This window comes from Borostomias antarcticus (genome assembly GCF_949987555.1).
Source record: "Borostomias antarcticus genome assembly, chromosome: 17".
Classification (NCBI taxonomy): domain Eukaryota; kingdom Metazoa; phylum Chordata; class Actinopteri; order Stomiiformes; family Stomiidae; genus Borostomias; species Borostomias antarcticus.
The window spans coordinates 20,346,909-20,369,421 of NC_140250.1; the positions used below are offsets into that span (position 1 = coordinate 20,346,909).

The following is a 22,513-nucleotide window of genomic DNA, read 5'->3' on the forward strand; positions in this document are numbered from 1 at the left end:
AACTGTACAGTGTACAGTCAGTGAAATGTTGCTGCCGGCTTCCAGATGTGCTCATTACCCATAACTCCAAATACACAATCAAGCGTCACACGTATCTGTTCCACCATGGGACCATCACTGGTATCACTCGTTCAACTCATTCTCTGAAATGACTGAACTGGAACTGAATCGACCTCAACAATGATACTTACTGTAAACGCACAAACACATTCACTTCAACATGACACGAAAACACCCACCATTTAGAGCCCGTTCATGCCTTCTTTGCTCAGACCTGCGTGTGTGGCGCACCAACCCCGGCTCTGTGTTCGACTACGACCCTGCCGAGGACAACATCCAGTCCAGGAGCCTGCACATGATGTCAGGTGAGCCATCATCCTCTGCAGTGCTACCTACCATGATGGTTCCCAATTCACTTCAAAGGACCCCGTTGTGCCCCTGTTGTACATGCAAATTAATATTGCCATTTCATCACGGTGAATATGAATTCACTGCCATTCGTTAATATACCTCTTCTAGTTCTCAAAAAGGTTTTTTTTTAGTCTCATGAAGAATTCAACGTTTTCTGAAAACCAAACACCAAATGTATGAATGTGAATGGATGCTTGACATGGAGAGGTTTCAGTGTTCTGACCGTTCTTGTCTGACGTTGATGTGAACCCCCCTCGCACGCCCAGTCCAAGCCCAGCGCCGCAGCAAGGAGCACTCCCGCTCCACCAGCGCCATGAGCGCAACCGACGGCGAGAAGTCCGAGATCTCCGAGAACGTGGACCACCACGTGTCCCTGTACAGCAACGGCTTCGGCGCCTCCTCTATGGGTAAGACCTCCTCTGACCCCTCTCCTCTGGAGACTCGTTCAGCTTTACAAACGCAATCCCACGACTTCTCAGGCCGCCGGTTTGCAATGTCTAAAGTTCTCAAACTGCCGTTTTTCCAAGATTCAACATTCTTCTTATGGAGAGAGAGTTTGCTTCTTTTTTTAAGGTGATTTCATTAGCTCCGTTCATTGTACCAGGCAAGCTTAGTGAAATAACCCTGGCTGGTCTCTCATGGTCGGGGCAGAGCCTGATGGGGTGTGGTCTCTCCCTCCTGCAGGATACCAGCAGGCCAAGACTGTGGAGCTGCAGCAGAGGTCCTCCTCCGTGGCCACCCAGCAGACCACCGTGTCATCTGTCCCCTCTCACCCCTCCACCACTGGGGTCAGTATCTCTCACACTCTCTCTCTCTCTCTCTCTCACACACACACACACACACACACACACACGCACACACACACGCACACACACACACACACACACTATTCAGGAGTTTCTTAGTTGTTGATGTGGTAGCTGAACTTGTGGACCTCCATCATGGCTTATGGAGATTTCAGAGGAAAGGGAGTCTGTTTGATTATCGTATAGTAGTAGTGATGCAGGATGGCATTGTTGAAACTTATTTCTGACCATCCTGACCAGTGTTATTTTAAATCCCTGAATGGGGAGGTTGGTGAGCTACCAGAACAAACAGAACTGATATAATAATATGCTAATGAGCTGTCTATTCCGTTCAGTAGATGTCTCCCAGATAGCAAGCGGATCTGGGCCATATACAGGCCAGATGTGGGTCTTGTGTGGCTTAGTTCCGGCCCAGATCCGCTTGCTATCTGGGCTGTGTGTCCGATGACCCTCTCTCCTCTCTGCTCCGCTCAGAAAACCGTGCGCGCCATGTACGACTACGGAGCGGCCGACAACGACGAGGTGTCCTTCAAGGACGGAGACGTGATCGTCAACGTGCAGTCCATCGACGAGGGCTGGATGTACGGCACCGTGCAGCGCACCGGCAAGACTGGCATGCTGCCAGCCAATTACGTTGAGGCGGTCTAAAGACAAGGCCCGCCCACCCACCCACCCCCAACGTCCCTCCGGTGTGGGCGAGACGCGTCCTCAGGGCGACCTGATTGGTTGGCCCCCACCTGCGGCTGGATCTGTGGCTTTCGTACATTTGTTATTTATGTGTAGTGTTCTAGACTATTAGCTGTAGGCCTGTATGTGTGGTTAGTGGTGTATTATAGTGGTTGATTGCTACTGTTGTGTACATGCCTGTGTGTCCCCATTGCTTGGATGTGACCTGAGAAACTGACTATAAAGGATGACGTACATATACATACCTATATGAATAATAGAAACCCTGTCTTGCGAGAACAATGATGTGACTGAAAAAGCCCATTATTTTGTAAACTGCAAAAAAAACAAACATATGTAACGTATTAGTTCATTATTTATGAAAAGAGCTTTATTGAGAGTTTAACTTTCAAGAGAGCAGGGATGTATGGGCGTACATGCTGTGAAGGACGTGTGAGAAGTGAAGTTGAGAGAACCTTTTTATGTCACCCGAACGCCGCCCTGAGACCGCGGCTTCAGGGGAAAAGAGAGAAACAAGCTAGAAAGAGATGTGTAACCTTGCAAACCCAGAGGAGGGATCGTCCGTCTCCTCCGGTCATCAAACCAGTTCTGAAGAGTTCAAAAAGACGAGCCTCTTTCTTCCCTCCTTGACTGAAGGCCACTAGTTGCATGCGTGTGCTTGTTTCTTCCGATTGCCGAGGTCTGAGGGGAAAAGGAAGTCGAATAGCTTTAATTAATCAGTAGCTAATAAAGCACACCAAGCTTCTGCAGTACCCTGGTCTAGTGTCCTCATTCTAACATAGGATCCTGGTCTTTAGATGCAAAAAATAGAATAGAAAATGTATTACATTATGGACAGAAAGTGAACGTTTCGGTCCTCAGACATGTTGGCTATAAATCAATCGACAACCAGCTGATGGGGAAGAGGAATCAATGAGTCTGGTGGGGTGGAGTCAGTTAGTGAATCGTAGATCAAACATTGTTATACTATCTCCTAAGAAGAAATATATCAGACACCATCCACAAAGAGGACTTACTCCATAAACACATAATAGGCAGCTAAACAAGTATAGACAACCTGTGATAAATCCTCAGAACTGGAGGGTACAGCTACAGAAGAAGGCCCTGGCGAGAGAGAGTAGAGGGGTTACATGAAACACACTGCTTCATTAAAGACCATCTGGATGTCAGACAATCTATTTACATTCAGATTGATCAAGTGATTGGTCTGTATGTCACTCACACACTGCAGCAGTTTCTTCCGTCGTTCACATGGTAGCTGACCCAGTGGGGTTATGGGGACTCTAGAGGAAGAGAGTCTGTTTGATTTGTGGGTGAAACATCTGCAGGGCAACGTGATTGGTTGGCCCCAGCTGTGGTTGAATCTGTGGCTTCATTCATTTATGCGTGTAGTATTTAGACTTAATGGTATTCTACCATCTGATCTTGGGTCTGTCAAAGGGCTCCACTCAAATCATTGCAGAAAATGAGATTGTGATGGAACTGAACGAGCTGATGGACTTTTCTATATCAATCCTACAGTAATGTGCGTATCCCAGTTCCCAGAAGGTCCATGGACTTGTGAAGATGAGGCAACACTATTTAATAGAAAAAAAGAGTTATTTTACCACAATTTAATATTTTGATGACAGAAAAAATAAATTGAATTGAAATTGAAATTGAAAAATATACAAAATGATAATTTCTATTAAGGTTGTCATGGTAAAGAAGAATGGAGCTGGCACGAATCTGTAAGTATTGTGTTTTTGCTGTATAGAATTGATACAGTCCTATCAGCCTTAAACTGTTAAAATAAGAGTTGCAATGCGCATGTGAGGAATGGGAGGGGGGTTAACGCAGGTGCAGATAAGCCGAAATACTGAGCAGAGACAGCGATGACAGGGCGCCAGAAAGTCATTTGCAGTATAAAGGGATACTGGTCTAAAAGTATCTTTGTATTCTGATGCTACAGCTCGCTGGGGATCACATCTGGCTGCAGGTTTCCGTTAAAATAACACAAAACGTGTTGGTTTCTGGGACATTTTTGTCACAAACTTGACTCGCACCTGAAATCTAGAGGCCTAGAGGAACATAGAGGTCCAGAATTATCTGCTTTAATGGACTGAACAACAGGCAGGCACAATACTGGCAAAATTAGAATCAAAATATTTATAGAATGACCCCACACACAAGAGGTACTGTATGTAGAACACATGAAAATCCTCTTGTCCATCCAAACAACATGTCATACATTCTCCTTGTTTTTCACTCTACCTTTATTTAAACAAGTATGTTGATTTAAAAAAAGAAAGAAAAGAGTGCCTTCTCTCGCTTAGCCGACACTTTCTGGCACAGCACAATGTCCGTCAACCAAGAGACCGTGCTTCCATATTTACCTTACTGTACCTCCCAACGGTTCAGGCTGAGTTATAAAAGAATAAAGAGCAGCTAGTTTTAAAATGCCTCAATCATCATAGAGGATGAGGAAAGGCTGAAGAATCGGGGGTTAAAAAATACATAAAATCCAAAACTTAGATCCTTAAAGTGGGGTGGTCCTTGGTTAGCCCAGTCCATGTCCACAGTAGCCTAATATTAAAAGGCCCAGTCAGTACAGGAACACCCCCTGGTCATCACCTAGTCCAATACTAACAAGTCTTTTCAGATCGGCTCCAATGTTTTGGGAGACAAGAACAGGGGTGGACATCCAAGGACCCTGGTTAGAGGCTGCGTGTCCCCCCCGCTAGGAGAGCCCATCTCAGGGTTGGCCGCCCCTCTGGCTCAGCCTGCTCTGCAGCTGGACCACCACACTCCTCATCATGCCTCCCAGACGGTCATGCAGATGAAGCAGCTGCTCCGCCGAACAGCGGCCCAGTCCTTCAGCGGTCATCAGGGCTTCCAGGGCCTCCACCTCGGAGAGCAGGCCCTGGGCCTTCGGGTCTCTCGACAGCCCCTCGGGTACCCCGTCCTGGGGCGTCTGGTCCTGCTGGGGCCCCTCCTGCTCCACTGCCATGGGCTCATCCAACAACGCCATGGCTATAGAGGGGGGCAGACACCTCACCGATTCAAACACACACCACACTGCAAATCGTTCTGCGCTTGCCAAGATTCAAAATCTTAGATTTGGAAATATGAGATTTGGAAATATGAGATTAGGAAATGAGATTAATCATCTTGTTTTAAAAGTTAATTACTAGTTTCTATCTTATTTCTAGACTAGAACCATCTTATTTTAAGATTTCTTATCAAGTAAAATTATCTTGCTGCATGGACAGATAATATCAGTGAACTTTTGTAATTTCTCCTCAAATTCAGTACTTATGTCTTGTATTTCAACTAATGTTTTTTGCAGTGCAGGGAAGACAATCATGCTGGAAATCCTGTAGCTTGAAAGGTTAAAGGTGTAGAATCTGAATGCATTATAATGAGTGGTGTTGTACAACTTGGTCGTTTTCCAAATGATGATGAAAGTTAGAGATTGGGGGCAGTTTCCCCCAGAGGCTCTTTGTGACTGGGGGAACTCACCCAGAGACTTGTCCTCATCCTCGTGGTTCGGGGGAACGCACGCGTCCTCCACCTCCGACTTCATCTTCTCCGTCTCATCGAAGCTCTTGAGCTCATCACCGCGACCTTTACGCTGCAGCGCACAGAGCAACAGGTCAAACACAGGTCATCACTCGGTGGAGTCATCATTTACGTTTTAGTTATTTATACAGGGTATCTAACTATCCAGCTTTCAGCACATTCATCTTAAGACTTTAAAACCTTTTGAATGCCACTTGGAATGCAATGGAATGGAACTGAAGACCAAACTTCGTTGGTGCGACCTATTGCCAAAGAGCTGATGATGTATTTTAATAAAATTGGCAGATTACAACACTGAGTATTTGAAAGTAACACATTTAATCCTTATATACCGTGTTTTGGGCTCAGATTTTCTTTTGCAATTGATTGATAAGATCCATGCACTTCTAGCCGGTCATAGAGGACAGCAAAAAAAAAAAAGTCTACTGCACCAGTGGCAGCTGGTGGATGATGCAGTATTTTTAAAGACCTTTGAATAGTACATAATTTAAGACTTAGATAAATTAATTTAAGACTTAAGACTAAGGACCCGTGGATACCCTGCATTTAGTAGATGCTTTTATCCAAAGGAATTTACAATAAGTACATTTGTGAGTAAGTGAAATTACTGTACATCCCTGTACTAAAGCTTTCTATAAGAACAAGAGCCACCAGCAGTTACAGTCATCAATGTTACATGAGAGGCGAGGATTCTCCATCTGTTCAGCAGAGATCTCAAAATGTGCCAAAAAAGCGTTTGAGGAAGAATATGGTACCTGCTGTTCATGGTAGGTTCTCAGTGCTTTCTTTACGTTGGAGATCTTGGGAGAGCGGATTGGCAGAGTCTTGATCTCGCTGGGCGTGAGCGCACTGAGGTCACCAACAGTTTTGATATTTCGGGCTCGAACAAGCTGTCCAAAACCCCGAGGCCTACGGAGACCAAGGGGAAAAGAAGGTTTCAGATCTGTGGTAGATGGAGGATTGCACACCTGTCTCCTTTAAGAAGGACCCTTTTCTACTGACTTCCCTACCTCGTAACACTACCCAACTTTTAGACATTCTTACAGGAAACGTTCACCATTTTGGACTTTATCTAGGAAATTTATGGAATTACTAGGTAATTTCAACCGTATTTCTAAGAAATTACTAGGTAATTGCCACCTTATTACTAAGAAATTACTAGGTAATTGCCACCTTATTACTAAGAAATTACTAGGTAATTTCGACCCCCTTAAATAAAGTGTTACCTAATATAATAATAATAAACAACAACGATAACAATAATAACTGACTTGTTCCTTTCTCTAGCACTGTCCCACGAACTGAGATATAGTCGGTTCACTTGCCGATAAAAGCGTGTGCTAAAATTAGCAGCTAAATAACAAAAATCTAACTGTAAATTACACAGAACTCACCACACGTTGGAGGTGATCTTGGGCAGCACGGCCTCCACAGGGGTGGAGCAACTGACTAGGGCGGGGTAAACACAGTCCCTAGGGATGGCCCGTGGCTCCTGACCCATCTCTGAGATCTAGAACAAACACACAGGACATTATACAACACCAGCACAACAGCCTACAGCACTGGTCTTCATTTATGGCATCTTAAACAGTTGGCCCAAGCACAATCTCACTTTATTTGGTTATTTGACCCATGATTATACATGTCTCCCTCTGGTCTCCCTCTTTCAACATACCAAGCATTTTTTGGAGCTCTTGTACCCAGGGCTGTGGAGGTTGCGAGGACTGAGCATCACTAGGCCCTTTGTAGGAGTGGTGATGTACTGCAACACAGATAACAGGCCATTTAAAGTGGGCTATTTAAAACAGGCCATTAAAACATTTAATTTAAGCTAAAAGGGTCATCGACCTGTATCCAGAAATAAAGTAGACTGCACAGACTGGCCAGCCCAGAGATGGGATTAGATATTTTTGTTACAGACAGAAGAGGAACAACACTCTCTCAGCATAAAAACTTCAGTATAAAAACAGTGATGTTTCGGTGGCAAGGACCTCCATCACTGATTTGATGGTGATTAATGGTGGACTTCCATCCATACCTTAAGTTGTGGGATGCTGCTGGCGATTTTGGGGGAGCTGGTTCTGGGGGCACTGGTTCTGATGACAGGGCTGCGCCGGTCGATGTCGTCCGCCAGCTCCTGGTGGTGGATGGGGTCAGCAAAGGACACTCTCCTAGACTGAGAAAGGGTAAGAGACGGAGGAGGTTAGGTAAATGATGTTATCACAAAGAGGATCGATGTCAACGTTTCGTTCTTTGCATCCGTCCACCCAGCTTACCTTGATGAGAGAGGAAGGGGACTCCTCCTCAAAAGCTCTCTTCTGGCCCTTCTTGAGTATGCTGGTGGAAGGGGAGGCCAATGGCGACCAGACCCCCCTGGTCTTGCTGCTGGGGCTCTGGCCCACCTCAGGCCCAACCAGGGCCTCCAGGCCTCTCTGCTTGGGTGGGGAGTCCTGGCATGGATCTGTGGTGGCGGTCGCTACAGGCAAGCCGGATGCAGGGAGGTCAGCGAGGGGCACGTTGGAATCCCCCGCGGCTCTCGCTGCCAAGTCCAGGTCGTCGTCGATCTGAGTTTCCTCCTCAGCCTCCTCCTCTCCGCCCTCCATCCCGGAGGCTTGGTCCTGATCCTGAAGAGGAAGGGCATCGTGATCTGCTTCTGCCTGAACCTCCTCCTGCTGCTCCTCCTCCTCCCCCTCTTCTCTGGTCCTGGTAGAGCTACTGTCGCTCTCTGGTTGACTCTCTTCTACAGATGTGTACTGTTCTGCTTCGCGCTGCTGCAGCTGCTCCTCCTCGAAGGCGGTAGAACTCTCTGCTGGGATGTCCCCGGTAGATGTATCAATGGCGTCGTCTTGGCGGTCCTCCTCTGTAGCATCTACAGACGCTGGGTGCTTCTCATCATGATCTGGTACCTGCTCCTCAGCCACCTCCTCCTCAAGGGGCACCTCCTCCTCCGTGGGCAGCTCCTTCTCCTCTGTGGGCAGCTCACTGGGCACCTCCTCCTCTGGCTCCTCCATGGGCACCGCCTTCGCTTCCTCCTTCTCCTCCCCAGGCTGGGGAATGTCTAGGACTGGAACCTTCTCCGTGGGCAGCTCCTTCTCCTCGGTGGGCAGCTCACTGGGAACCTCCTCCTCTGGCTCCTCCATGGGCACCTCCTTCTCTTCCTCCTTCTCTTCCCCAGACTGGGGAACGTCTAGAACTGGAACCTTCTCCTCTGAGGACTCGGACACTTGGAGGCTCAGGTTCTCCCTCTTGTCGGCGGAGCCTGAGGAGCTCTCGTTGGACAGAGGACGGGTACACAGCGCACTAGGCTCCATCAACACATCGTCGCCCGAGGGGACGACGTTGGACGCAGGCGAAGGTACAGGAGCGCCGGCCTGTGTGGGGTCAGCAGCCTGCTGGTCCCGGGGCTGGGAGGTCTCGTTAGCCCCTGGGTCTTCAGACAGCTGCGACTCACCGGGGCCAGCCTCCTGAGAGGCAGCCGTGTCTTTCGAGCGCGCCCTCTTCCTCGGAGACGTGCAGACCGGCGGTTTCGCGCCGGCGTCCGATCCCGCAGAAGATTCTTCGATCTGCAAGGTTGCGTTCCCAGTCTCTGCCTTCTCTGGGCCAATTACAGGGCCGACCTCCTCAGACACCTCTCCCTCCATATCCTCCTGTGTCTCAGCCTCACCTTGCTCCATGACGTTCTCAGTGACCAGGGGAAGTCTTACGACCAGCGAATCCTGAGATGTAAGGGGCTCCTCAGCATCTTTAGGGGTCTCGGTTTCTGAGGTAGGTGTGTTCTGCGGTTCAGCCTTTCCAGAGGACTCGGAGCTGTCCGTCGGGTCCTGTGGTACCACAGTGAGCGGACTTGGAGTTGCCTCTGAGGACTTGGACTTTCTGCCTCTCTTTCTGGTCTTCTGAACCTCCTCTCTGGGCTCTGAGGCGTCAGACTCGGAGTTCTCCGTGTTGGACCCCGACAGCTGGTAGGCTCTTCGTCTGGTGGTTCTTCCTCCACCTTGGGAGTGCTCCGGTGTTCCCTGAGAGCTCTCGGCCTCCGTAGCGGGGGCTGAACTCGGACTGTTACTCGGCTTCGCCTGCTGCTGCGCCAGCTTGAGCCTCGTGGGTCTGCTGTGCATCTTCTGCCCGTCCGTCCGTCTGCCAGTGGAGGGAGTTAGCTGGGAGTCCGTCGGAACAGTCTCTTTTTCTGCTATATCGCTGACCACATTCTGGCTCTTGTCGCTTTCAGCTACTTCAGCAGACATCTTGCTCGCCCCGATGCCTCCGCCCTGTGATTGGCCATCTGGCGGAGTGGCTGAGGAAGGCGTGGGCGTTTGCGAGTCACTCTGACTCAGCGTAGCATCCGCACCTCCACTCCTGATCTGCTCCTCTTTGACTGGCTCTTCTAATTGGTTGGCCGCACTGCTTGACCTGCCGAGTGATTGGCTGTCTGACTGAGCGACTGAAGACGGTGTGGTTGTTTGCGAGTCACTTTGACTGAGCTCGTCTTGTGTCCCTTCTCTCCTGCTCCTCTTTGCGTCGACTTTGACCGGCTCCTGTGATTCGCTGACCACTTTGCTCCTTTTGCTTGGTCTACCTTGTGACTGGCTATCCGTCTGAGCGGCAGAAGATGGCGTGGACTCCTGCGAGTCACCTTGGCTGAGCTGGGCGTCCTCTTTCTCCTCCTCCTTCTTCTTCTTCTTCCCCTGGTCTCTGAAGTCAAACTCCTCCGAGCCGCTGACTAGCATGCCTTTTTGGCCATCTCTTCCCCGGGTCTGGCTCTCCGGCTGAGATGGTATGGCGGCATGTGAATCGATTTGGCTGGACCCCTCCTCCTTGGCAGCCCTCGACCTCCGTTTGGGTACGCCTTCCCCCTCTGCCCCCACAGATAACTTGATCCTCAGACTACGTCTACCCTGCGACTGGCCGTCGCTCTCGGAGGTGGACCCACTCTGGCTGAGCTCCTCCTCTGCAGCGCCTCTCTTCTTGCGTTTGTCTTTGACCAGCTCCTCCGAGTCACTCTGCACTCTGAGCCTCCTGCTTGACCTGCTCGGCACTGGGCTGTGGGTTTCAACAGCCGGAGAAGAGAGCTGTGAATTCGACTGGCTCGACAGACCCTTGTCCTTGAGAGACGCTTTCTTCCTCAGCTTGTCTTTACCGTCCTCTTCCGTCGCCTTGACAACCAGCTGCTGGCTGCTCCTGCTGCTCCTGCGCTGAGACTGGCTGTCGGTCTGAAGGGGCGTGGTCTTTTTCTTGTCTCTCTTGTCTTTGGCGTCCGATTCCTCTTCTTGCCACAGCGGCTTGCTCCTGCGCCGTCCGGACCTCCTGGGCTCGCCCTGCTGGGACGGGGAGCACTGAGAACCTTCCAGAAGGCCCTGCGACTCCTCCTGACTGTCAGTCTCGACTTCCTCGACCGCGGGGGCCTTTTGCTCTACCTCAGCCTGGGTGTCCGGAATGATGTCCTCCTCCTCGTCTTCCGTTCCTTCGCTCGGCCGTTTCCCGGCAGTGTCCGCCACGGGTTCAACTTCCTTTTCACCGGTTCCTCCTCTCTCCTGCTGCATGTTCTCGGAGCGCTCCGGCGCCCCCTGTCCAGCCTGGGAGGCCTGCGGGTACGGGCCCGCACCCGCCTGCGAGGGGGTGGATGAGGAGGACGGGGGAGAGGGCGAGGGCTCCTGGCTGCTGGAGGTCCTGCTGAGGGGGCCCGTGAACTTGGTCACCCTGACGGGGCTGGCTGCTTTCCCCTCGACGTACTTCTCCAGCGTGATGAAGGCCTGCCTGCGGACGCTGCTGGGCTTCTGTGGCGTGCCCGAGATCAGGTCGGAGGATGTGTTGGGACTGGAGCCCTCCCTGGGATCCGTCGACACGTCTCCGTTAGCTGCCTCCACGGAAACGTCGGGAGACTTGGGTGGCATCTCGTAATCGGCGGGCCGCTCCGTGTCCTTTTTTGGCTCTCCGGTCGGATCGTCTGCGGAAGTTGGGCTGATGTAGTCCTGGGTCTCCTTCGTTAGAGCCTCGTCCTCCATGTTCTCCTGTGTCACCTGCAGAAGAGCACAGTCTTATTTTCTCTTTGTGGAGGAAATCTAGGCCAATGGCTGCAAGGCTTCCATATATTTGGCATGTATACTATCAACATAATATTATTCAGATTGTGTGATTACACACTACACAGTGGGGTAAAACAAGGACACCATTGAGTGGGGGTGGGGTCCTGATACTGTATGGCTTTTGTTTTATTACCTCTGCTTTAATCGTCTCTTTGGCAGCATCTTCAGTTTGGTCATCTGCTCCGAGTTTGTCCCTGAAAGGATAATTTGTGGTTTGAATCAATGCTCCCTGTGAAGCAGCCTTTGTCTTGTTGTTCTTTTAACGCTCATAGGGCAAAGCTGACTTGACATTCTCTTTAGCAGTAACAGCCCTGGGGTGGAGGGAAGAGGGGGATACATACACACATGGGGGAGAGTTGCAGTTGTAGAGACCGCACACGCAAGCACGTACACACACCCGCACGCACGCACGCCTGCACACACACACAGCCAAGCTAGACTAAAACAGTCGCCTGTGAGGTTATTAAATTCAGATTCCAGGTGAACTTATATACTTACTTGGATTCCTGCTGGCTCTGCGTGTACTGGCTGAAGACTGTGGTATCAAGAGAGGCGTCCAGGTTGTTGTACATGGCAGGTATGTCGACCCTTTAACCACAAGAAAAAACATGTCAAACATGAGCAGTGACATGTGGTGAAGAGAAACCTCTCTGTCAGACCACTTCACTATTTAATATAATAGTGAGTCATTATGGGTCATGTTTTTCATGCTCCTTTGCTGCAAACCAAAACAAACGCAGTTGAAACTTGAACTCCGATGCCTCTGAGTTTACGGAGCCTGAATCTGACCTTTTGGTCCTTTTGACCTCCTTCTGGTGTTCAGTCAGGACTCGCTCCTTGGTCTCTGGAGGGATGAAGACGAAGTCTATGGAAGCTTCCTCCTCCAGAACTTCTCTACGCTGAGGCTTGGGAGACCCGAAGTCAAGCTTTGTCTGTTGTGGGAGATTATTAAAGAGCTGATCAGTCACTACAGTAACGGCATTACACTGAGGATGATTCATCTAATTTATTTGGTTTAGACTGTATTTAGATAGTTGCGTAGAGTAAGCGTTCTTTAGGTGGCCCACTTCCAACTTTAGTTTCAACTTTCACAGCACAGAGAAATGTCCAGGTCCTTACAGAGACAGAGACGGGCTTGGAGGAGGTCTTCAAGTTCTTGTCCTTCATGTCTCCAGCTCTGGCAAGCAGAGAGTCTCTCTTCCCCACGGAAGACACCTGCACTCCGCTCAGCTTGGTCTCCAGCTGGGAGCTCTCGCTCTGAACACAGAGAGCCAACACAACTCGGATTAAAATGCCTCAGTAATAACAGGAAGATATTGCGAGATATGGATGACATAATTAACAGATTGCAAAGGTTTACTTGAGGTTCATTCAATTCAACAGCAGGGGACTATAAACGATGAGGACATTGGGAGCAGACTGCAGGGCATTGAGAAATACTCACAGAGTACTGTCCGCTGAGCTCGTCGGGGACATCCACAACTTGGAAGCCAGGTAGAATAATTGGGGTCTTCTGCTTCACCTGGCTCAGAACTGGTCTATAGACAGTCACATTACATTACATTAGTCATTTAGCAGACGCTTTTATCCAAAGCGACTAAGAATAATTGCATTTAACGTAGGAAGAGCCAATGTCCTACTACTTGCCAGAACTCACAAGTGCATCTTCTTTCTAAAACAAGTGACTAAGAGCATGATCTAGTGCTGAAGGCAAAGTGCAAGAATCACAATCTAAAGTACAGTGCAATATAATATAATACAATAAGTGCTTAGGTGGGAGGATTGTTGTAGTACTTCTTGAAGAGATGAGTTTTGATTACCCAACATTACCCAACATGAACAACATTACAATTGTTATGAACAATATGGATGTTATGTTACAGAAAAATAGGGCTGTGCAATAAAATCGATACAGCAATACGTTGTGATATTTTTCCTGCGATACAGTATTGATTTTCGGCGGTATTTTAACATTTTCTGTAAATTAATTATGTAGAGTATCGCAATGTGCAATGTTTCGTGATACAATCGTATTGTGACACGTATAGTGAGGTCCTTGTCAATACCCAGCCCTACTAACAAATGAGGCAATGCATATCAATAACTAATTTATTTTAAAATTTAACATAACAATTTAACAATTTTAAAAAAGCATGTAAGACGGAAGAATTTTTACAGCTCACTTATCTGGCCCCTGGGTGATTACTGTTTTTTTGCTTCCCTCTGGAATATGTAGAGAGTGTGTCATATGCCCAACTCCCTTGTTCTCTGTAAAGCGCATTGTGTTGCCTCTGGGTATGAAATGCGCTATACAAATAAAGCTTTGATTGATTGATTGATTGATGTAAGACGGAGGTTCTTACTTGAGCTGGTCAGGGTAGGTGAGGACGGCTGTGTTGGCGAAGGTGGCGTTCCAGAACTGGGTGACGAGGGCGCGGACCTGTTTGCTCCTATGGGGGAACAGGACACAGAGCAGGGGGGACAGCAGCTGCAGCAGGTCGCTGTCGTAGGCCAGGGACGAGCGCGTCTGCAGGCAGGCCAGGAGCTCAGCCAGCAGCTTCTCCAGCTGGGGAATAAACACAGTCAGACACCAAGAACCTGACACAACAGCTGGGAAACACAAATAGACACTCAGACACCAAGCCCTGACACAACGGCTGGGAAATACACACACACACCAAGCCCTGAGACAACAGCTGGGACACACACACTCATACACCAAGCCCTGACACAACGGCTGGGAAACACACACACACACACCAAGCCCTGAGACAACAGCTGGGGGACACGCACACGCACACACACACTCAAGACACCAAGCCCTGAGACAACAGCTGGGGGACACGCACACGCACACACACACTCAAGACACCAAGCCCTGAGACAACAGCAGGGGGACACACTCACAAAATCAAGACACCAAGCCCTGAGACAACAGCTGGGACACACTCACTCACTCACTAAAATGCCCAGAGACAACGGCTGCTGAAGCTTAACATGTGTAGAAGAGAAAAGGGATCTGGATGCTACAATAACATGGAAAACCACATGAGCACATTCAGACAAGGAATTGAACTCACCTTTGCGGCTAGGATCGAAGAGAACTTAGGCTGCTCATTTTGGGATCTGCAGAAGGGATAGAAATTAAGCAGTAACTCTCGACAGGGTACGGTATCACAAATAACCCATGGGTTGTTCAGCTGTGTCTTATGCTGCTGTTGTTACTGCGTTGGAAACATACAGCAGGCTGCTCTCCCTGAAGAAGAATTAGCCGTCTAGCAATTTAGACTGACATTTTATTTGACTAGAACTGAAGGTAATTTCACCTTTAGGGATCAAGACTGACTCCTATAGTATGACCATGAGTGAGAACTGGTTCTCGAGCCTAGTGGCCCATAGGGGAGGAGCCTATGACCTGTTTCCTTAGCGTGAGGTAGCTTGATGTACAGGTCCACCCCCTGGACATGACGCTAGTATGTACTAGTACACCCCCTGGACATGACGCTAGTATGTACTAGTACACCCCCTGGACATGACGCTAGTATGTACAAGTACACCCCCTGGACATGACGCTAGTATGTACAAGTACACCCCCTGGACATGACGCTAGTATGTACAAGTACACCCCCTGGACATGACGCTAGTATGTACTAGTACACCCCCTGGACATGACGCTAGTATGTACAAGTACACCCCCTGGACATGACGCTAGTATGTACAAGTACACCCCCTGGACATGACGCTAGTATGTACAAGTACACCCCCTGGACATGACGCTAGTATGTACAAGTACACCCCCTGGACATGACTCTAGTATGTACAAGCCCACCCCCTGGACATGACGCTAGTATGTACAAGCCCACCCCCTGGACATGAGGCTAGTATGTCCCAGGGACTCACCCCCAATCCAACCCTTGATGCCGAGTGCCAAGCAGGGAGGCATCGGGTACCTTTTTTTTTTTTTTGTAGTCTTTGGTATGACTCGGCCGGGGATCGAACTCACAACCTCCCACTCTCAGGGCGGACACTCTAGCCCATGTGTGGATCAGTACTAATTCATAACATATTGTTGTAATGTCTTACTGTCTTATGTCTTAAGTCATGTCTTGATGTCTGAGAGTGCCGGGCACAGTGCATTTCATTGTATTTTATAAATACACATGACAATAAAAGCCTTGAACTTGAACTTAACAGAAGGAATAACTAGAAGAAAGAACCACCCCTCACCTGTCAGCCTGCTGGTAGAGCGTGGTGAGAGGCCTGGCGAGGCAGGCCAGGGCCTCGTGGACGGCTGTGGCCAGGGCCAGGTTGGTGAAGAGACAGGACAGGACGGAGACCAGGGTTACCCCCGCTGCCTCGGGGCCCTCCAGGCTGGCCAGGATCTCCAGGGACTGGACCAGGAGGGCATGGTAGGAGAACAGGTTCCCCAGGGAACGCTTCTTTCTCACCCAGGCCAGGGGGGTGTGAGGGGCTGGAACAAACAGATCAGGGATCAGTTAGCAGAGAGATGATCAGGGATTTAAGAGTGAACTAACGGCCGAAGGACGCTTGAAAGTGAAAATGTTACTACTGCCCAGAGATGGATGTGTGGGTTTAAAACAAACGTACATTTCATCTTCTGCTGGAAGTGGGGTGTGTAGGGAGAGAAGTCCACGCTCTCGATGATGACCAAGAGCACCTGCGCCACCGCCTCCAACGTGGGCGGAGTCTAGGAAAATTGACGAGAGTAAACAAACGAAGCAACACACCGTGGTGACAGTCGGCTGTCACCACCACACCACTGTGTCGGCTACCTGTAGTGGTTCCCGCGCTCACCGCCAGTACCTTGGTGTCTAGGACGGCAGCCATCTTGGCACACAGCTCCTCGCAGCAGATGTTCTCCTCGGCGGTGACCACCAGGGAGGAGCAGCGGGCGAACACCTTGTAGAGCCGGGCCCAGCTCGCCAGCATCGACGTCTGGCTCGCCTGCAGGGTGGCAGGTCAAAGGTCGGAAAGGGGAACGCTACACACCTGGGTTAATTACATTATACAAGTATTTAAGGTGCGTTAGAATAGAGGGACGGACCTGACAGAGAGGAGAGCCAGGTAGCAGGTAAGTGAGGGGGAACATCAGAGCAGTGTACACAGCGCTGAAGTTATGCTCCAGAGCATCTCCTTGGTTCACCTCGTTAGTCTGAGAAGAGAGGAGAGAGGAGAGGAGAGGAGAGGAGAGGAGAGGAGAGGAGAGGAGAGGAGAGGAGAGGAGAGGAGAGGAGAGGAGAGGAGAGGAGAGGAGAGGAGAGGAGAGGAGAGGAGAGGAGAGGAGAGGAGAGGAGAGGAGAGGAGAGGAGAGGAGAGGAGAGGAGAGGAGAACCATGTTACAGCAAATATCCGTTTCAGTTTCATCTGGAAACCTCCAGCCTGGCTGATGGGTACTAAACACTGGTAGAGGATGAGGTTAGTTACTTCATTACAATGCAGACCAATTTCAGCATCTGAATACTCCCTGATCTTCACCAGCATGGCCTCTACCAGGCCTGGACTTGGGCAGGAGCTCAAATGCTCTACTGCTTGAGCCTCGGCACCTCTAATGTAATCATCACTTTATATAAGTAAGTATTAGTATTGTATTATGGAGCTCCTGCACCTGAATAGAAAGTACCAGTGAGTACTGACACCCATCTCAGTCCAGGTCGAGCACCATGGTCCATACATATACAGTACACACCTGTGGTCCATACATATACCGTACACACCTGTGGTCCATACATATACAGTACACACCTGTGGTCCATACATATACCGTACACACCTGTGGTCCATACATATACAGTACACACCTGTGTGATGATGTCGGTGAGGGGGGTGACCACCCGGCTCCACATCCTCAACAGGTGCTCCTTGTTCTCCAGGGCGGGGGCGACGCGCCCCATCGCCCCAAGCACGGCCTCCCCGAACGCCAGGGCAGAGGTGGGGCCGGAGAGGCCGAAGCCCACCAGAGTCTCCAGGCACAAGAAGAATCTAAAGCGGGGGGCGACACGGAATGTAGTTTATACATGAGATTGGATATTTGGGGGAGCAGTTGGGAATCAGTGGATGGGTCAAGCCTAGCTTGTTTTCAAACTAGCTGGAGAGATTATAGCACTAGTGTATTGGGACGATGTGCTGATCTGTGACTAGTTGGGCTCAGGGTAGATTAAGAGTCACGACCCCCCACCTCTCGTCCTCTACGAGGGTTGAGACCAGGTTGCTGTCGAAGAGCAGCTGGATCAGGAACAAAGCAGGGGTTCCCTGTGGGGGCGCACACACACACACACACACAGACACCTGAATAACAGGGGTCTCAGGGGGATTGAGTGCCCAAATAACAAATCAGGTCTCTTCGCTAACCATGACCCCCCCAAACTCGAACATCAAACAACCGAGCTACAGGACGCCCATGGACACCGGTTGGTGGAGAGTGTTTATACCGTATCACCTGACTCAAACAGGAAATGACTCACATTCAGCACGTCCATCTTGCCTACTTGATAGGTGGCCGAGCCGAGCACTCTGGGAGGAACTCCCCTCCCGGTGATCTCCAGCAGACTCTGAGAACACAGAGAAGCTAGCATGAGTCTCACAGCATGGAAACCCTCCTGGCTTTACAAGCTGAAGAGGGGAGTTTTGTAACAGGGGGTCGTGCCGACGTTTGACGAGCAACAGACCTGCAAGACGGGCGTGGTGGTAGAGCTTCAGGAAGGTCTAGAGTTAGTATGGACTGAGAGGTGAGTGAGAGGTCTAGAGTTAGTATGGACTGAGAGGTGAGTGAGAGGTCTAGAGTTAGTATGGAGAGGTCTAGGGTTAGTATGGAGAGGTCTAGAGTTAGTATGGAGTGAGGGGTGAGAGAGGTCTACAGTTAGTAAGGAGAAGTCTAGATTTAGTATGGAGTGAGGGAGGTCTAGAGTTAGTATGGAGAGGTCTAGAGTTAGTATGGACTAAGGGGTCCAGAGCTAGTATGGAGTGAGGGGTCCTGAGCTAGTATGGAGTGAGGGGTCCAGAGCTAGTATGGAGTGAGGGGTCCAGAGCTAGTATGGAGTGAGGGGTCCAGAGCTAGTATGGAGTGAGGGGTCCTGAGCTAGTATGGAGTGAGGGGTCCAGAGCTAGTATGGAGTGAGGGGTCCTGAGCTAGTATGGAGTGAGGGGTCCAGAGCTAGTATGGAGTGAGGGGTCCAGAGCTAGTATGGAGTGAGGGGTCCAGAGCTAGTATGGAGTGAGGGGTCCAGAGCTAGTATGGAGTGAGGGGTCCAGAGCTAGTATGGAGTGAGGTCTAGAGCTAGTATGGAGTGAGGGGTCCAGAGCTAGTATGGAGTGAGGTCTAGAGCTAGTATGGACTGAGGGGTCTCACCAGGATGCGCTGGGCAGACAGGGCCTCAGAGCACACGATGGTCTGGAGAGCCTGCAGCGTGAGCGTGAGCACCTCACAACCCTGCCGCTCCTTCTTGTTGCCTGGAAATCAGTAGAGCCGTCGTCAGAGGAAATGTGTCACTCACAGGAAGTGAGGTCAACGGGAATTCGAAAGTCATATTCTGAAAATATCCTGAGGGCAATTTTTCCCCATTCATGAAAGGTCACTTGTTGCAGTGTGAATAACAAAATCAGAATTCAATTCCAACCTTCGATAAGACATAATGTGATCTCTCTAATAAAGACATACGAAAGACAGAAAAATCAACAATTTTGTACAATTCTGGAGATGGTCGTCATCATCGGGGCCAAGCCCCTCAGATCATCTCCTCGTCACAGCAGTCCCGACCCTCAGGTCCGTCCGCTCAGACTTAAACTGATGACTGACAGTGTGGCTGGATCTCGGGGGTGTGGGGGGGGACTGGGGTCTCACTGTTGCCCCCCCAGGACAGAACCCAGACCCAGCCTTGATGCTCTATGTGGAGCTGTTGGGCAGGCCCATGTCTGTGGGAACCAGCCCTGCAGAACAGCCCCACAATACATTTAACATCACTGAGTTTAAAGGCATAGTCCGCCCCAAAACGATGGGGTGGGAATGCCTCTGTCGTACGATGACTCAGCAGTTTCACTCTTGAGAGGCCCAAAGCCCGCCTCTTACCGGAGTCGAGGGTTGTGCTGACATGGCTGATTAGGTTCTTCCATATAAGTGTCAGGAGAGCTTCTGCAGGGGTGAACAGAGAGACAGAGAGCATTAGAGTCACGCCAAATAATTGTTACGCTGGCGCCCCTCTCACACAGACAAACACGCACACCCACCCTAAAACCATTACCTTCCAAATCCCTCGGCCCCCCAAGCAACCGAGAGCCCAATCAACAGATGGAGTGAACCCCCATTCATCTCCCCAGCAGAGGAGAACACAGCAGAGCAGAGAAGAAACATGGAACACAACGCCTGGCCTAGTCTGACCTCCTCCACCCACCAATCCCTCCCTCCCCCAACCCCCCCCTCCTCCTCCTATACCAGGAAACCTCTGGCTAGGATCCTGGCTCCGCTATGGTCCTGGAGGAAGACCAGCTGGACGGAGGGATCGCGTCAGGGGAGTGACTTCTTTGAACAGGGGGAACGGTTGATTTATGCCGTGTCACTAGCGTTCTGGCAGAGCCACTGACAGGCCGCTGGCCCTGTGGTGGGTTACGAAAGACTGCTGATGAGCCAGATGTGAGCGCGTCCCGTCAGCAGCTACCTGGGGTTCCGCTGCCGATGGTGATGAATCCGTCTCGTACCAAGGAGATGAGCAGGGAGGCGTGTTTACTGAAGGACGAGGGGCTGGACAGGAGAGGGTGGGTCAAAGGTTCTGGAAAGAGAGGAAGTCATCCGGGTCAGAGAGAGAGGGAGAGGGAAAGAGAGAGAGAGAGAGAGAGAGAGGGGAGAGAGAGAGAGGGGAGAGAGAGAGAGGGGTGAGAGAGAGAGGAGAGGAGAGAGGGGAGAGAGAGAGAGAGAGGGGCGAGAGAGAGAGAGGGACGAGAGAGAGGGGAGAGAGAGAGGGACGAGAGAGAGGGGAGATAGAGAGGAGAGAGAGAGAGAGAGAGCGATTTGCTAATCCCATCAAATCTGTCTGTTATTATTGTTGTTGTTCACAGAGTGAACCCCCCCAAACCACACACACACACACACACACACACACACCTAGGCTGAGCACCAGCTTGTTTTTGGCGGCGGTGGCGGTGACCTCTGGCCCCAGGAAGTAGTGTAGCAGCATCTCCAGGCCCAGCTGCTGGATGGAGGGGTAGGCTTGCACCGGGTGAACGCTGCTGTTCAGGTTCAGACGAGGCGTGGCGGGGCTGCTGAACGCTGAAGTCAGAGCGCCTGGAGGAGGGATGAAGACAATGATGAGAGCTGTCCTATCCGAGCGCTGTCCTATCCAATCAAAGACAATGATGAGCGCTGTCCTATCCGAGCGCTGTCCTATCCAATCGAAGACAATGATGAGAGCTGTCCTATCCAATCAAAGACAATGATAAGAGCTGTCCTATCCGAGCGCTGTCCTATCCAATCAAAGACAATGATGAGAGCTGTCCTATCCAATCAAAGACAATGATGAGCGCTGTCCTATCCAATCAAAGACAATGATGAGGAGTGTCCTATCCAATCGAAGACAATGATGAGAGCTGTCCTATCCAATCGAAGACAATGATAAGAGCTGTCCTATCCAATCAAAGACAATGATGAGCTCTGTCCTATCCAATTGAAGACATTGTGAGGACTGTCCTATCCAAATTTATGTGACTGTTTAGGCTAAAAGGGGTTTGTCCCTCCATTCAGAGATCAGTTTTTTTTCCCTAACATTGTGAAACATTCGTGAAACAAAGATTAAGCCATGATACTAAATTTCAGTCAATTGGAAACGCTTTATAGTCTATGATTAGGCTTTAGGATTAGTCTGTAGTTATGTCCTGGTAGTGGAGCGGGGTGTGTGAAGGGACGGTACCTGCTTTGGGCGTAGAGGGTCCCACAGCACCGCTCTGATTGGAGCTCCTGGCAGAGATGGGAGAGTCAAGTCCCAGGGTGCATTGCAGGAGCGGCACGCCAACCTGCAGCGACAGAGTGGAGGTTTAGGCTCGAAATACATGACCTGTAATTCTGCTGTATTCCCATTACACAGACACAGACACAGACACACACACACACACACACACACACACAGACACACACACACACTCTCTTGCCACTCTTGCACTCTTGGCTTCATCACTAGATTAATCTCAGTCACTAGTTCAGAAAGGAGATGCACTTGAGTTCAGGTGAGCAGAAGTAAACCGACTTCCTACGTTAAATGCAATTATTGTACTGTAGTCGATTTGGATAAAAGCATCTGCTAATGTAACGCATGCACACACAACGCTTCTCCTACCTGTTCAAAGTTTACCGCCATGTTGGGTCCCAGTTTGACCATCAGGTACCACCACACCTCCAGCTTGGTGAGCAGCAGCGCCTCCATCCTCACCTGGATAGAGTGGAGCGGCTGCATCAACAGCTTCAGACGCTTTGCACTGCACAGGATGTCTACAGGAGAAACAGTCTGTAAGAACACTGCACAGGATGTCTACAGGAGAAACAGTCTGTAAGAGCACTGCACAGGATGTCTACAGGAGAAACAGGCAGTAAGAACACTGCACAGGATGTCTACGGGAGAAACAGGCAGTAAGAGCACTGCACAGGATGTCTACGGGAGAAACAGTCTGTAAGAACACTGCACAGGATGTCTACGGGAGAAACAGTCTGTAAGAACACTGCACAGGATGTCTACGGGAGAAACAGTCTGTAAGAACACTGCACAGGATGTCTACAGGAGAAACAGTCTGTAAGAACACTGCACAGGATGTCTACGGGAGAAACAGTCTGTAAGAACACTGCACAGGATGTCTACAGGAGAAACAGTCTGTAAGAACACTGCACAGGATGTCTACAGGAGAAACAGTCTGTAAGAACACTGCACAGGATGTCTACAAGAGAAACAGTCTGTAAGAACACTGCACAGGATGTCT

The 22,513-nt window shown here is 50.0% G+C and overlaps 2 protein-coding genes across 2 annotated transcripts in view; one reads left to right on the forward strand and one right to left on the reverse strand.

Moving 5' to 3' along the window:
- Window positions 1-1,865, forward strand: part of neb (nebulin) — a gene marked incomplete at both ends in the record, with an annotated part of 72,159 nt that extends 70,294 nt beyond the window's left edge. Inside the window, 4 exons of the mRNA XM_084452074.1 lie at window positions 273-365; window positions 678-818; window positions 1,096-1,199; window positions 1,692-1,865. Of these exons, the coding sequence (XP_084308200.1) occupies window positions 273-365; window positions 678-818; window positions 1,096-1,199; window positions 1,692-1,865 (512 nt within the window). The remainder of the gene's footprint in view (window positions 1-272; window positions 366-677; window positions 819-1,095; window positions 1,200-1,691) is intronic.
- Window positions 1,866-4,071: 2,206 nt separating this feature from the next.
- Window positions 4,072-22,513, reverse strand: part of rif1 (replication timing regulatory factor 1) — a 23,973-nt gene continuing 5,531 nt past the window's right edge. The window contains exons 9-35 of the mRNA XM_084452075.1: window positions 21,880-22,031; window positions 21,457-21,559; window positions 20,655-20,834; window positions 20,212-20,322; window positions 19,626-19,688; window positions 18,909-19,009; window positions 18,025-18,111; window positions 17,739-17,812; window positions 17,362-17,542; window positions 16,608-16,715; window positions 16,358-16,507; window positions 16,151-16,250; window positions 15,770-16,013; window positions 14,623-14,668; window positions 13,906-14,108; window positions 12,987-13,080; window positions 12,668-12,799; window positions 12,332-12,474; window positions 12,041-12,130; window positions 11,676-11,736; window positions 7,742-11,476; window positions 7,504-7,641; window positions 7,141-7,227; window positions 6,860-6,975; window positions 6,221-6,374; window positions 5,406-5,517; window positions 4,072-4,916 (exon numbers count right to left, since the gene is read on the reverse strand). Coding sequence (XP_084308201.1) covers window positions 4,639-4,916; window positions 5,406-5,517; window positions 6,221-6,374; window positions 6,860-6,975; window positions 7,141-7,227; window positions 7,504-7,641; window positions 7,742-11,476; window positions 11,676-11,736; window positions 12,041-12,130; window positions 12,332-12,474; window positions 12,668-12,799; window positions 12,987-13,080; window positions 13,906-14,108; window positions 14,623-14,668; window positions 15,770-16,013; window positions 16,151-16,250; window positions 16,358-16,507; window positions 16,608-16,715; window positions 17,362-17,542; window positions 17,739-17,812; window positions 18,025-18,111; window positions 18,909-19,009; window positions 19,626-19,688; window positions 20,212-20,322; window positions 20,655-20,834; window positions 21,457-21,559; window positions 21,880-22,031 — 7,043 coding nt within the window. The 3' untranslated portion in view covers window positions 4,072-4,638. The remainder of the gene's footprint in view (window positions 4,917-5,405; window positions 5,518-6,220; window positions 6,375-6,859; window positions 6,976-7,140; window positions 7,228-7,503; window positions 7,642-7,741; window positions 11,477-11,675; window positions 11,737-12,040; window positions 12,131-12,331; window positions 12,475-12,667; window positions 12,800-12,986; window positions 13,081-13,905; window positions 14,109-14,622; window positions 14,669-15,769; window positions 16,014-16,150; window positions 16,251-16,357; window positions 16,508-16,607; window positions 16,716-17,361; window positions 17,543-17,738; window positions 17,813-18,024; window positions 18,112-18,908; window positions 19,010-19,625; window positions 19,689-20,211; window positions 20,323-20,654; window positions 20,835-21,456; window positions 21,560-21,879; window positions 22,032-22,513) is intronic.